This window comes from Berghia stephanieae, unplaced genomic scaffold (genome assembly GCF_034508935.2).
Source record: "Berghia stephanieae isolate SIO BIC M18660-M18661 unplaced genomic scaffold, UCSD_Bste_1.3 scaffold420, whole genome shotgun sequence".
Lineage (NCBI taxonomy): Eukaryota > Metazoa > Mollusca > Gastropoda > Nudibranchia > Aeolidiidae > Berghia > Berghia stephanieae.
In genome coordinates this window covers 1-16,063 of record NW_027625512.1, presented here as the reverse complement: position 1 = coordinate 16,063, position 16,063 = coordinate 1, and the positions used below count along the sequence as shown (strand labels likewise).

General features: G+C 36.5%; 1 protein-coding gene across 1 annotated transcript; it reads right to left on the bottom strand.

Moving 5' to 3' along the window:
* Positions 1-1,180: 1,180 nt before the first annotated feature.
* Positions 1,181-16,063, bottom strand: LOC144961808 (uncharacterized). Its single transcript, XM_078894881.1, has 7 exons — positions 14,823-16,063; positions 9,205-9,717; positions 8,243-8,399; positions 5,994-6,199; positions 4,193-4,332; positions 3,026-3,164; positions 1,181-1,825 (listed from the first exon to the last, which is right to left on the bottom strand). The coding sequence occupies exons 1-6, from the start codon at positions 15,204-15,206 to the stop codon at positions 3,149-3,151; spliced, it is 1,416 nt and encodes a 471-aa protein (XP_078751007.1). The 5' UTR covers positions 15,207-16,063; the 3' UTR covers positions 1,181-1,825; positions 3,026-3,148.

The following is a 16,063-nucleotide window of genomic DNA, read 5'->3' as shown; positions in this document are numbered from 1 at the left end:
ACTTCACGAAGTCCCAGGTTTGAGAGTTTTTACCAAGATGAGGGTCATGTAAATCGATCGATGTTTGAAGGACGAGTTTTCTGGCCAAATTTTCAAATATGGGTTTTTCTAGAGTACGGCAGTGTTAGTGTTTGTCTGTACACATGGGGGAATGAATGGAAATGGACAGGGAAATAGAGATAGATAGAGAGAGAAAGAGAGAAAGAAAGAGAGAGAGAGAGAGAGAGAGAGAGAGAGAGAGAGATGAAGACGGATATAAATATATAGAGAGGAAGATGGGGTGGAAAGAAAGTGAGAGTGAGAGAGCGAGAGCGACACACACACACACAGAGAGAGAGAGAGAGAGAGAGAGAGAGAGAGAGAGATAAGAGAGAAGTGAAAGAGAGGGAGAGAGAGAGAAAGTATGTGCTGGCCAAGAAAGAAAGTAAGAGAGAGATACACACACACACAGAGAGAGAGAGAGAGAGAGAGAGAGTAAAAGATAGGGGACGAGAGAGAGAGAGAGAGAGAGAGAGAGAGAGAATAAACGTGAGAGAAAGAGTTCGTGAGGGATAAGACATAGGTAAGAGAGAGAGAGAGAGAGAGAGAGAGAGAGAGAGAGGGGGGAAGAGATAGAGATAGTGTGGGAGAGAAGCGGGAGGAAGAGAGAGAAAGAGAGATATAGAGGGAGGGAGAGGGAGTGAGAGAGGGGGAGTGAGAGAGAGAGAGAGAGAGAGAGATGAAGAGGGATATAAATATATAGAGAGGAAGATGGGGTGGAAAGAAAGTGAGAGTGAGAGAGCGAGAGCGAGAGAGAGAGAGAGAGAGAGCGAGAGAGAGAGAGAGAGAGAAAAGAGAGAGATAAGAGAGAAGTGAAAGAGAGGGAGAGAGAGAGAAAGTATGTGCTGGCCAAGAAAGAAAGTAAGAGAGAGAGACACAGATAGAGAGAGAGAGAGAGTAAAAGATAGGGGACGAGAGAGAGAGAGAGAGAGAGAGAGAGAGAGAGAGAGAATGAACGTGAGAGAAAGGGAGTGGTGTGAGAGAAAGAGTTCGTGAGGGATGAGACATAGGTAAGAGAGAGAGAGAGAGAGAGAGAGAGAGAGATATATATATATATATATATATATATATATATATATATAAATATCTAACAACCGTATAGTTTATAAACGTGAAATAAAGAATATTTGAACACAAGAAAAACACTATGTATCATTTATTCCTCAACGTAAATCCTCTATATATATTCACAATATTCACTCGGGTTCGATAAAGATCTGAACATGCGTGTATGAAAGGTGCCAGACAAAGCAAGAAAGAAAAACAATAGAAAAAAAAACCATCACGAAAAATCAGTCGACCTCGACTGGGGATCGAACCTCAGACCTTCTGATTACCGGTCAGACGTGCTACCATTGTGAAGATTTTAGGTATTAAGATTGTCCCAACTATCGGTATCCTTTGTCGTGTAATGGTAGCCCAGTCGAGGTAGACTGATTTTTCGGGATGTTTTTTTTTTCTTGTATTTTTCTTTCTTCCTTTGTCTGACACGTTTCATACACACTTGTTCAGATCTTTATCTTACAACAGTGCCTGCTCCCTAGTATCTTAATTTGATATTCACTCGGGTATCTACTTTCTTACAACAGTAATTCTATAATAAAATTATACAGAAAACAACAACAGATTCTATCTTCTTTGCCATTCTATGGTAGTCACCGGTATAATGATTAATATTGTACTTGTTGCCCGTCCTCGTATCGGTATCGATACTTGCCCTGGATTTCTCTGGTATTCGTCAAGTATACGAATTGCCTGTGCACCATTTTGTAAGGGTGGGTGGCACCTGTTGGGATGAGGAGAGATAAGAAAGAAATTATATAGAATGTATAAATAAGAAAATATAATTCCCGTAATTCTTCCCTTGGGAAAATTTGCCTCTAGGGTCTGTTCCAAGAAAGACTAGTATAACCCAGGCGTTAGCCGTAGTGCAGCGCCCCAAATTGAGCTAGGGCGAGGTGACTTACTCCAGGCAACACAGGACAGCGGAGAGTGATCAAACTCGGTGCCTTTCGGGTACGAAGCAAAGACCGTAGCGCTGAGTCACGCTGCCCATAATCGTCAACAATGACCAGAAAGTTAAAAGGACCGTTTTTGCCAAATTGAAAAATCAATTTTTTTAAAAACATTGAACAATGTACAGCAATATTCACTAAACGTGCTTAAATCACTTTACAAAGAGTCCCTGACCACAGCAAAAAGTAACATTTAGAACGAAACATGACGCCTGTTAGGCGACATTACAATATTCTCCCCGACAGAAACAATGCTGTTTCTTCTATCTTTCTGTTCTTTTTCTTCTTCTTCTTCTCTTCTTCTTCTTCTTCTTCTTCTTCTTCTTCTTCTTCTTCTTCTTCTTCTTCTTCTTCTTCTTCTTTCTTCTTCTTCTTCTTCTTCTTCTTCTTCTTCTTCTTCTTCTTTCTTCTTCTTCTTCTTCTTCTTCTTCTTCTTCTTCTTCTTCTTCTTCTTCTTCTTCTTCTTCTTCTTCTTCTTCTTCTTCTTCTTCTTCTTCTTCTCTCTTATTATTATTATTATTATTATTATTATTATTATTATTATTATTATTATTATTATATTATTATTATTATTATTATTATTATTATTATTATTATCATTATTATTATTATTATTATCATTATTATTATTATTATTATTTTCATTATTATCATTATTATTTCACATCGTTCCGGTAGAGAATAAATACAATTGCTTACATTACAAATATCTCAAATTTCATATTTCTATTAATCTTATTCAAAATCTACTTTTCGGGGTCAGATCTCCGTATACATATATGCAGGGCTGACACCCGAACGCACTTATGGGCCTACCAGGTTTAACATTGTTGTAATGGACAATATTATTTTGCGTCTTCTTTTAAAAAAAATTCCATTAGAACATGGGCTGATTAGGAATTGGGTTATCAGACCTGCAAATAAGTGCACGTCGCCGCGGTCAGTTACATTATATTATTCTCTGTACTCACCACTAAATACGATGCACGTGTGTCTGCCATCGTAGCCAGGAACGGAGCAATGGTTGGGTAGAATGCGAACCTTGTAGTTGAACGAAGGGGTGACTCCCTCATACCCCACTTCATCGGAGACTCTCACTTTGCTGGAGGTCTGGAGACGAGAAAGGGAAACAATGTTATAGAGGCTTAGCAGATTTTAACTTATAACACACCATCATCTATTAATAGTTTTAACTAACCTTCTCATATAAGGGATGCAACTCAATAATTAAAGAAATCTAAGCAGTCCTGTATGAATAACCTCCCTTCTATTGCATAAATTTTATTAATAACGAGAGATACAAATTGATGATTCAAATGTTTCTAAGCTTGAATCAATCAGAGTATTCATCTTAACTACGCCAATACCACATCATCTCATTCATCTGAGGTGTTTCATTCATCCTGTTCTGTTGATAAAGGGGAAACCCGATACGTTCGTTTGATATGTTTTTGTAATTGAATTGAAGCCTTCATTCAATTTCACATTATTATCTATTTCTTCGAGCTTCGAGCAGCAACATTTACAATGCTTTTATTCTGGCACTTTTTCACACAGACTTTTTCAGATATTTACTAGTGACCCTTCGCCTTAAAACGGTATTAAGTCAGGTTGGTAAAGATGTTAAAAATTGAATTTATTGCCAGATATATCAAACGTGTTTTTGAGTTTTTATGTTTTATTGAGGAGAATGGATTCCATATTTTAGGGTGCAAATGTCAACAATTTATATATTTTGACCAGTTTTAAAATTAAATTCGGCTTTTAAGCATCTGGTTCGTTCCGACATAATAAACTCGAGCTTTTATATAGCGCAATATCCACTAAGCGTGCTCAAAGCGCTTTACAAGGGGTCCCTGGCCAACAACAACACATATCATGTAGGAAGAGACATGACGCCTGTCAGGCGATAATACACATTTTTAGGACAGCGACAACGCTGTTAACGGCCAGATACTCATTTTACACCTGAGTACGGTGAGAGAATGTGAGTAAAGAGCCTTATCCATGGACTCAACTATGCGCCGAGCGAGGCTCGAACCCAGGTTCTTCCGATCCGAAAGCGAGTGTCATACCACTAGACCACATAGCCGCACAAATAATACCGTTTTGTGACGATGTGTCACATTTCAGCCTACCTTGACAGAGCTGTCCGTCTCGGCGTCCAGTCTGACCACGTTCTTGAGTTTGAGATTGTGAAAATCCTGCAGGGCTGATTTATAATAGCCGTGTTTGTGATACTGACGAGTTCCTGCCTCGTGGCCCTGTTCAAAGTTGCCTGGGATTGAAAAGAGATATTCGTTATGGCAATCATAAAATAACCCTCTCATTTTAGATATTCGTTATGGCAATCATAAAATAACCCTCTCATTTTAGATATTCGTTATGGCAATCATAAAATAACCCTCTCATTTTAGATATTCGTTATGGCAATCATAAAATAACCCTCTCATTTTAGATATTCGTTATGGCAATCATAAAATAACTCTCTCATTTTAGATATTCGTTATGGCAATCATAAAATAACTCTCTCATTTTAGATATTCGTTATGGCAATCATAAAATATCTCTCTCATTTTAGATATTCGTTATGGCAATCATAAAATAACCCTCTCATTTTAGATATTCGCCCATTTATTTATCTTCTTATCTATTTACTAATTATTTCTTTTCGATATATTAAATTGTCTATATTTTATATATATATATATATATATATATATATATATATATATATATATATATATATATATATATATATATAGTTATATATATATTTGTGTATTTATAAATGTTTGATAATGGTTATTTCACATAAAATGATTTCTGTGTACAATTATAAAAACATCCCACCTCTCTAATGATTCTCTTTTTCATTTTATTTTACTTATTTAGCAATGTATTTATCTCTGTATTTATTTATAAAAGTGCTGCTTATTTATTATTTGTCTATTCAGTTGTGACCCACCGTCTAAAAACGGTTATATGCCAGGTTGAATACAACTTCTTAATGTGAATTAAAAGCTAAAAGGATGAAGAATGGGATTGTTGATTTCGTTGTAATGTAAGGAATTAGCTTTATTATCCACTTTATAGATATATTTATTTTTTCTACTCAATTGTCTACTTTTTTCATTCATTTATTTATTTTTAAATTTATCTATTTATTTACTTTATTTTTTTACCATATATTTATTTGTTTGTTTATCTTTTTATATCTCTTTTTATATATTTATTCATTTATTTATTTATTTATTGACTTTTTAACGTAATTATTCTTTTATTTATTTTCATATTGGTGTATTTTCATATTTATTTCCTAATATATTAATTTATTATTTGTTTCTTATTAACTTACTTATTCATTTACCATATCATTTATATATTCCTAATACAGTATTAGATGAGATGAAACCATTCCAGCAGAAACCTCAATGGAACATTACTTCGAACAAGAAGACAAATACAGAGGGCGTACACCAACTTCACTTCCAACAACATTGAGTCAAGATCTCAAAAAAATATCAAATATGTTTAGTAACAACAACCGAAGAACTGATTTCACAACACAAGGAAACATCCAATTGCTTCAGCACCTTCGTACACAAGATGACATTCTAAAGCTAAGAACACTTGCACGAGACATATATTTATGGAGACAGATTACTAACTGGATAATAGAAACAGACTGACTTCAACAACACAAGGAAACATCCAACTGCCTCAGCACCTTAACACACATGATGACATTCTAAAGCTAAAAACACTTGCACTAGACAGAGATTTATGGAGGTAGATTACTAACTGGATAATAGAAACAGACTGACAAACTCGAAGTGACGCACACATTCACGGCAAGCGTCCATAGAGATTGCGCAGCCATATTTATTTATTCAATACAGTATTGTGACTAATCATAGTCGGTAACGAGAAACAAACCTGCTCTAAACCCAGCGTAATATTTAGCAAAGGGTGTGTTGTGTAGTCCAGGGGCGTAGAACGGGTGACCGACGGATGGACTGTATGAAAACAAACTGTCGTCATAAGGATCAGCTTTGTAGCTGTGGCCTTGGCCGTGGCCGTGGCCGCTCCAGTGGTCAAGGTAGTAGGCGGGGTTGCCGTAGAGACGAGAGAAGTCAAGGTATCTGGGAGTGGGGGTGGTTGGGGGGAGATGGGGTGTGTGTGTGTGGGGGGGGGGAGTTTGTGTGTGTTGGGGGAAGGGGTGGGGGGATTGTGTGTGTGGGAGGGGGGAGTGTGTGTGTGTGTGTGATGGAGGGGATTGTGGGAGTTTGTGTATTGGGGAGGGGGGGGGGGGGGGTGTGTGTGGGGGTGGGGGGGGGGGGGGTTGGAAATATATCAGTATTTGAAATGGAGGCTTGGTGGATCAATAGTGGCGACAGTGGGGATTAGGATGTATGATGATGATGATGATGATGATGATGATGATGATGATGATGATGATGATGATGATGATGATGATGATGATGATAATGACGATAATAATAATTGTTTTTACCTCCTCAATGTTATTTTGAACGAAATTCTCAGGGTCTAAAAGAACTAATTTTCATTTTTACTGTTTATTCTAATAAATAAAACGTTTGTCCTTTTAACAGTTTCCATAATAACAGTACAAAAAGAATATGAACATTATGGTTTGTGTCGTGTCGATATACACAGCTCAAATTGGCATTTGTGACCCATCGTCTAAAATCTGTTATATGTCGGAACGAGCTAGATGCTTAAAAGCCGAATTTAATGTTAAAAGTGCTCAAAAATATAAATTGTTGGCATTATCACCCTAAAATATGGAATTCATTTTCCTCTATAAAACATAAAAACCCAGAAACACGTCTGATATTTCTGGCTATAAATTCAATTTTCAACATCTTTACCAATCCGACTTAATACCGTTTTAAGGCGAAGGATCACATTTTTGTTATTTTCTATTTATTGTATGCCACTCTTTTTGCCATTGTGTAGTTATCTCATTTTCCGATTTAAGGGAGATAACTCAATAATTATAGAAATCTATCGCGGTCATGTATGAATAACCTCCCTTCTGTTGCATTTAATTTGAATTAATAACAAGAGAGTGACAAATTGATGATTCAAAATTAAATTAAATTGAGATTTTATATAGAGTAATATCTACTAAACAATATGTACTACTGGCAAACAACAACGTTTAACATATTAAGGACGAGACATGACGCATGTGAGACGATATTACAATTTCTTTTGGACAAAGACAACGCTGTTAACGGCCAGGTACTCATTTTACACCTGAGTACGGCTTGAGAATGTGAGTAAAGAGCCTCTCAAAGGACTCAACTATACGCTGCTTTGAGCGGGACTAACACTCTGGACTTTTCGATCCGAAGGCGAGTGTCTTACCACAAGACCACATGCGGCTATGTGGTCTAGTGGTATGACCATCGCTTTCGGATCGGAAGGTCCTGGGTTCGAGCCTCGCGCTCGGCGCATTGTTGATCCTTGGAAAAGACTCTTTACTCACATTCTCTCACCTTACTCGGGTGTAAAATGAGTACCTGGCCGTTAACAGCGTTGTCTTTGAAAAATTGTGATATCTCCTAACAGGCGGCGTGTCCCGTCCTACATGTTAAATGTTGCTGTTGACCAGGGACCCCTTGTAAAGCGCTTTGAGCACATTTAGTGGATATTGCGCTATATAAAGCTCAATTATAATTATAAATGAAAACATTAAGGAAAGTTTATCAGATGTCTTGGTTGACAACAAGTAAACAGTCAAGGGGACTGAACTCACTAAATTGCAAGAGAATATTATGAATATTCAATGCTTAGTGTCTCTCAAATCTATGCGACTATGTGGTCTAGTCGTATGACACTCGCTTTTGGGTCGTAAGGTCCTGGGTTTGAGCCTCGCTCGATGAATAATTGATGATGATGATGATGATGATGATGATGATGATGATGATGATGATGATGATGATGATGATTCTGATGATGATGATGATGACGATGATGATGGTGATGATGATGATGATGATGATGATGATGATGATGATGATGATGATGATGATGATGATGATATAGATGATGATGATGATATAGATGATGATGATGATGATGATGATGATGATGATGATGATGATGATGATGATGATGATGATGATGACAACGACGACGACGACCATACTACCTACCTGCTGTCATAAGGGCCTCCATAAGGATATCCACCATAATGACCAGAGGGCCTGTAACTGTTATAGCCGTAGGGACCTTCGCTTTCATAGTATTCGCCATGACCAGAGGAGTGTGCTTTGACGTTCTCGGTGTGGTGCTCGACCTGGTGGCACTGGACTGTATGTGGTGGAAGTTGGGGGCGGGGGGATTGCGTATTGTAGTAAAATGTCATTGAGTATTACTTAATTTATAGAAATAACTGCATCATCATCATCCTGGTCATCATCATCATCATCATCATCATTAATCATCATCATCATCATCATCATCATCATCATCATCATCATCATCATCATCATCATCATCATCATCATCACCATCATTATCAATCATCACCATCATCATTATCGATCATCATCATCATCTGCTTACAATTGCCTTCACCATACATCACCCGAATACCTTGAATGCCTTGCCAGGGAATATAAACCAACTCAATCTCTGCGATCCGTCAGTTCTTCCCCAATGGAGAAAAACATCCCAAGAAGAAAGTTTGCTGAGCGTGGTTTTGTATTTTCGGCTCCAATCATATGGAATTCTTTACCACCCAAAACCCGACAATGTGAAAGTCTACCAGTCTTCAAACTGCATCAAAAAACCCAATCCTTTTCATTTTGCTGTCTTTGATTCTATGTGAACTTCGAACATGATATGTGCGTGACGGTTGTAGTGATATTGTAGTCGAATGAATGAACTTGTGTGATACCAAAAAAAAACTGTTGTAAAGCACCTCTGAGCACTATTTGCTGATACTTGCGCTATATCAAATAATAATAGTAATAATAATCATAATCATACATATATATAAATATATATATATATAATATATATATATATATATAAATATATATATATATATATATATATATATATATATATATATATATATATATATGTATATATATATAAAATCCATTCTTACCATATCCAGAATGAATCTGTACTCGCAGGTATCGAGTCTGTAGTAACTGCCCTCCTTTTCTACAACGTTGTGGTGCTCGTATTGTCCATGTCTGTTTGGTTGGTAAGCTGGGTAAGACTCGACTTTGTGATCTGGGTACCCGGTACTCGGTTGATGATGCCCGTAATCGGGTTTTGGCTGGTAATAGTAATCGGTTTTCTTATCATCTGGATATTCACGTTTCGTGTATCGTGAATACTCGGGTTTCTGCTCATATTGATAGTGTGGGTAATAATATGATTGACTTGGGTACTCTTGAATACGATTGGTTTTGTAATCGACTTCACCGTGAGGTTTGTACTCGTACTTGGTACTGGGCACGGCGTGTCCGTTGGGACGGATATGATCATAGTACGGCTGGTAGTATCGAGTAACGGGAATATTGTGCGACTCCAGAGCTTCTGTCTCGTTCTTGTCTTCAGGCTTGGGTTCGTAGCCCGTGAAGTTGAATTTGAAATCGTTGAAGTTGTAGTGCTGTGGAATCCAACCAAAAAATATGCAAATTTGTGAATAATTGCCAAAATAAAATGATTAAAAAATATATTTTTAAAACAATTATCTTTTATATAGCGCAATATCTCTACTAAATGTGCTCAAAGCGGTTTACAAGGGGTCCCTGACTAACACAACATTTAATATTTAGGACAGGACATGACGCCTTTTAGAAAATATCTCGACTTCAATCGAGATTGATTTTGGTCCTATTGCTAACACGGCTATGTGGTCGAGTGGTATGACACTTGCTTTCGGATTGGAAGGTCTTGGAGTTCGAGCCTAGCTCGGCGCACAGTTAAGTCCTCCAAAGGCTTTTTACTCACATGCTCTCACCGTACTCATGTGTAAAATGAGTACCCGGCCGTTAACAGCGTTGTTTCTGTCGGAAATAAAATGGTGAAATTGCCTTACAGGCGTCATGTTACGTGTTGCGTTATCATAGACGCTTTGTAAAGAGCTTTGAGCACTTTTAGTGGATATTGCGCTATATAGAAGCTCAAGTTACAAAGAGAGTGCTATACTGTCTGAGCTATCGTGAACCCGTTAATACAAACGTACGCCAAAGATAATATGGGTATAGAGCGAAGTATGCAGTTATACAGGTCATTATGGGGCCAAGTTTAACATTTTTGCAATGGACAATATTTTTTCGTCATTTTTTTTTAAATTTCCAATACAACAATGAGCTCATGTTTATTTGGGTTATCAGACCTGCAAATAAGTGCACGTCGGTATAGAGCCTTTCCCAATAAATCAGCTTTGCGTCGCCCAAAGCGGGGTTCGAACCTTGGACTTACAAATCCGAATGCGACTGCCAAGCCACAAGACTACATAGAAGAAAGACAGTAGTACATTCAATGCCATAAGATCATTGTTTATCCCCGTTTTTATAGCGTTTACTGGATAATGACAATTGATTACTACCCTTTTTATAAGACGCTAGTCTATCGCAACGTATTTTCAGCCAGATCTAACAGATCCAGCAACCCAATTACTGTTAGATGGACTGGTGGGGAGGGGGGGGGGGGGAGGTGATGGTGTCAGAAAAAAATATCTCGAATTCACCCTGGATTGATCATGCTTTCATTGCGTGTGAAGCGAAGGCTCTATCAACTGGGCTATCGGATGCCCTCACGCCTCCCGATCCCCCCTCCCCCCACACATACAATCACAAACACACACACAAACACACACACAAACACATAAGACCACAAACCCATGCACCAAAATTCCTGTAACAATTAACGAAATCACATCAAGCAGTCCGTTTGACTAAAACAGTGAAATTCCGGTTCTTTGCTTGTGAAGCGAGGACTCTACCAACTGAGCTATAGGACGCCCTCCTCCCTCCCAACTCCCACACACAATCACAAACACACACACAATCACAAACACACACACACACACAAACAAACACACACACACACACACACACACAAACACACCAATGCCTGTAACATTTAACGGATCACATCAAACAGTCAGTGTGACTAAAACATTGGAAATCCGTCCCCCCCCCCCCTCCCCCACTTCGTCGCCTCCCCCCCCCCCCTCGTCCCCCCTCTCCCCCTCCTCCCCCCCCCATCCCACTTCGTCCCACCCTCTTCCCCCCCCCATCCCACTTCGTTCCCCCCACCCCCCCCCTCTCCCAACCCCTCCCCCCTCCACAGTTCTTTGTTGGCCTTTTCGGCATCACTTGACATATTGTCCAAACTTTTAACGATGTTGACATTGGAGATAAAAGGCCGAAATGACAACAATCCTATAGGACATTGAAAAAAATAAAAATGGGTATTTAAAATTTTGGCCAAAAAACTCGTCCTTCAAATATCGGTCGATTAAAATGACCCTCGTCTTGTCAAACACTATCAAACCTGGGACTTCGAAGTAAAACATCATAAGTCTAGATTTGAGAGTTTTTTTTTTGTTGTTGCCAAGATGAGGGTCATTTTATTCGATCGATATTTGCAGACCGACTTTCTGGCCAGAATTCTAAATACACGTTTTTTTTATGATTACAAAAGAATAGAATTTTGGGGTCAAGTGAGAAACGGTTTTTCAAGTTTCAGCCAAATTTATTTGACTGGTTGGAGCAAAGAACACTAAAAGAATTCAAATGTGTGAATAACCTACATTTGAAAGTTTGTTTTTGGGATATTTGGATCACGTCCGTTCATTATTTTCTATTAGAATATATTTTTAAATTTTTATTTCTTGCGGGGTGGGGTTGGGCTGGGGGTGCAGCGTGGCTCAGCGGTTCGGTCTTTTCTTCGTACCCGTAAGGTACTGAGTTCGATCACCCGTCGCAGCGCTGTATAGCCTCGAGCAAGATATCTCACCCTAGTTCAATTTGCGGCTCTGTACTACGGCTGAGGCCTGAGTTTTTCCAGTATGTCCTTGGAATAGACCTTAGAAACAAATTTCCCCACTGGGGTTGAAAAGGGGGAATTTTATTTAATTTCCTTTAATTTCACATTTATCTATTTTTGTTCTGAACAAACCAATGTTAATTATTTTGCCAAAAAGCACAGAATTACTGGCAATAGGCTTCAACAGTCGTAACGTCATTGCCCTTGTAATGACGCATAGTAACTTAGTAACTGGTTCTAAACTATCGGACCAATGACGGACGCCCTTATGAAATACTTCTCCGACGAGCATAAAAGTGTATCCAGAGGAGGAAAACATTATAAATCTGATTATGTTTTGACTTTTATACATTCTGATCACATGGCATGTGAAAAAGTTCTAGCCAGCCTGAACAGTTAAAAGTACTGATTTTCTTTGTTTAGAGCCAAGCTTCTGGTTGCTGCGCGGACGTGACATCAGACTATTGAATCCAATTCTAAATATATGACCCATCGTCTCAAAACGGTATTATGTCGGGATGGACCAGATGCTAAAAAGTCAAATTATAGTCAAACTGGTCAAAAATATGAAACGTTGGTATTTAGCACAGTGGAATATGATATTCCTTCTCCTCTATAAAGCAAACAAACTCAACTTAAACATGTTATTTCAGGCTGCAAATTCCATTTTCAGTATCTTAATCATCCCGACTTAATACCTTTTTGAGACGAGGGATCACATGTTATGAAAATATTTTTTTAAAGATTAATATAAAAGAGTAATTTTCCAAATATTTTTAATTTAAATCCATGGCAATTTCATACCTTTTTGATTCCAATGATTATTTATAAAATATCCGTAGGCATAGTGATCGGTCCTTTTATAAATAGATAAAAAAAATTCCCTTTATTCATCCCTAAGGGGAAATTTTCTTTAGGGTCTATTCCAAGGGAAGACTGGAATAACCCAGGCGTCAGCCGCAGTGCAGCGCCGCAAAGAGAGCTAAGGCCAGGTGACTTGTTCAAGGCCACACAACGCGGCGGGTAGTCGAACTCGGTACCTTTCGAGGACGAAGCAAAGACCGTACCGCTGAGCCACGCTGTCCCATAAATCCCATAAATAAAATCTCATTATGTTATGAGTCGCCAAGTTGGTAGCACCAATTTCCAAATGGGAGATAAGACTATTTGATTTATTCATTCCTTTATTGATTCTTTTTTTTTTTGGCTATCTATTCATCATTTACTCATTCATTTATTCATTTATTTATTTATATATCTATTTATTCATCCATTTACTCATTCGTGTATTCATATATTTATTTATTTATCTATTCATCACATTTAGTCAATCAGATATTTATCTATATATTCATTTATTTATCTATCTATTCATCAATTTACTAATTTTTTTATTAATTATTTTATTAATCTATCTATTCATTTATTCATTTATTTGTTTATTCATCTATCTATTGAATCGTTTATAATTTATAATTTATCTATTTATTTATTTATTGGAAACGTTTCGACCGACGTGTAGTTATTTACAGGTCTGACAACCAAACACTACTAAAGGCTTGATTTAACATGGTTCATAGGGCCAAAATGTTCGTTGGTATGACAACATTTCCATTACACCAATGAGCCCTTAATAATTTGGGTCACCAGACCTACAAATAAATACACGTTGATTTTTCCGTACGTACTGGTTATTGAGTCCTAACTCACCGTACTCACGTGTAAAATGAAAAGTTGGTCGTTTACAGCGGTATAACGTTATAACTGTCTGGGGAAAAATTGTAATATCACCTATCAGGCATCTCGCCTCGAGAACGCTTAGTGTATATTGCCCTAATTAAATGCTCTAATTTACACACACACACACACACACACACACACACATATATATATATATATATATATATATATATATATATATATGTATATATATATATATATATATATATATATATATATATATATATATATATATATATATATATATATATATACCAGTTTTATTTTCCAAATATCCATCTGCCGTGTAATATTGTAGATAGTACTACTAAATATACTCTTAAATTAATAATCAAATTTCTTTTTGTTATATATATATATATATATATAGCTATATACTATTCACTGGGTATGTTGCATGTAATAGATACATTCTTATTTAATTTATTCTGTGGTATTTATAGGTTATTTAATGCTGTTTTTTTTTTTTTGTATTTTTAATGTCAATACTTTAATCCATCTCTTTTCTTTGCCACATTTGTTGTAAGATTGTTATTATTATTATTATTATTATTATTATTATTATTATTATTATTATTATTATTATTATTATTATTATTATTATTATTATTATTATTATTATTATTATTATTATTTTTATTATTATTATTATTTTTATTATTATTATTATTTTTATTATTATTATATTATTATTATTATTATTATTATTATTATTATTATTATTATTATTATTATTATTATTATTATTATTATTATTATTATTATTATTATTATTATTATATTATCATTATTATTTCATTGTTATTATTATTACTATTATTATCATTATTATTATTATTATTATTATTATTATTATTACCATTATTATTATTATTATTATTATTATTATTTATTATTATTATTATTATTATTATAATTATTAATAATATTATTACTATTATTATAAATATAAATACATTAGCTTCTTATTCTCACCTCGGGATTTGGGATTTGATACTCATTGAAATTGAAGACTGGCACGCCGTAATTTTCTTCCTTCTTGTTGTTGTCGGAGTCGCCGTTCATCTCTTCCTTCTTCTCTTCCATCATCATCATCATCGAATCTCCATCCTTTCTCTCCATCTTATCGTCATCCATCGTCGTTTTCATCATCGAATCTCCCTTCTTTTTCTCCATCTTATCGTCATCCATCGTCGTTTCCATCATCGAATCACCTTCCTTTTTCTCCATCTTATCGTCATCCGTCGTCGTTTTCATCATCGAATCATCTTCCTTTTTCTCCATCTCATCGTCATCCATCTTCATTTCCATCTTGTTACCTTCCATTTTTGTCTCCCCTTCTGGCTGTTGTTCCATCATGTCGGGTTGGGGAGCAGTGAAATCGGGATGTCCGCCATAATGATATGGGGCGGGATGAGGCTGGACGTATCGTGGGTACGCAGGGTATGATGGGTAGGTTGGTACGTGGTAAGCAGGTGCTTCGGGTTTCTCATATTTTGGATATTCGGGTTTTTCGTAAACTGGAATTTGAGGTCTCTCATATTTTGGAAATTCGGGTTTTGTGTAAACTGGAGCTTCGGGTTTCTCATATTTTGGAAATTCGGGTTTTGTGTAAACTGGAATTTCAGGTTTCTCATATTTTGGAAATTCGGGTTTTGTGTAAACTGGAACTTCAGGTTTCTCATATTTTGGAAATTCGGGTTTTTCGTAAACTGGAACTTCAGGTTTCTCATATTTTGGAAATTCGGGTTTTGTGTAAACTGGAACTTCAGGTTTCTCATATTTTGGAAATTCGGGTTTTTCGTAAACTGGAACTTGAGGTTTCTCGTATTTCGGGACTTCAGGTTTTTTGTACTCTGGGAATTCAGGATATTCAAACTTCGGAAAATCAGGTTTTTCATACTTTGGAACTTCCGGTTGCTTGTATTCTGGTACCTCTGGAACCTTGGGTTCCTCCGGAGATGTAACTTTAGAATAAGCTTGAAATTTCGGGTTCACCTGGTAGCCTTCATCTTTCCCATCCTCTGCCAGAACTGCACCCACAACAAGCACAGTTGCAAAAAATTGCACACACAAATTTAAACCTCATTGTATTGAAATTTTTAAACACTTGTGAAAATAAAAAAAGTTAGATAGGAAGCTTTCTTTTAACTAAAAGCACCAAAAAAATACAGAGATGAAAATTTCAGTAGAATTAAAAGCAGGCAGCAATACAA

Excerpts from the sequence above, each read along its gene's own strand:
- LOC144961808 (XM_078894881.1), bottom strand. The coding sequence starts at position 15,206 with ATGATGGAACAACAGCCAGAAGGGGAGACAAAAATGGAAGGTAACAAG. Across the intron at positions 9,718-14,822 it reads ATCAAATCCCAAATCCCGAG|CACTACAACTTCAACGATTT; the intron begins GTGAGAATAAGA and ends TGGATTCCACAG. Across the intron at positions 8,400-9,204 it reads ACAGATTCATTCTGGATATG|TCCAGTGCCACCAGGTCGAG; the intron begins GTAAGAATGGAT and ends CACCACATACAG.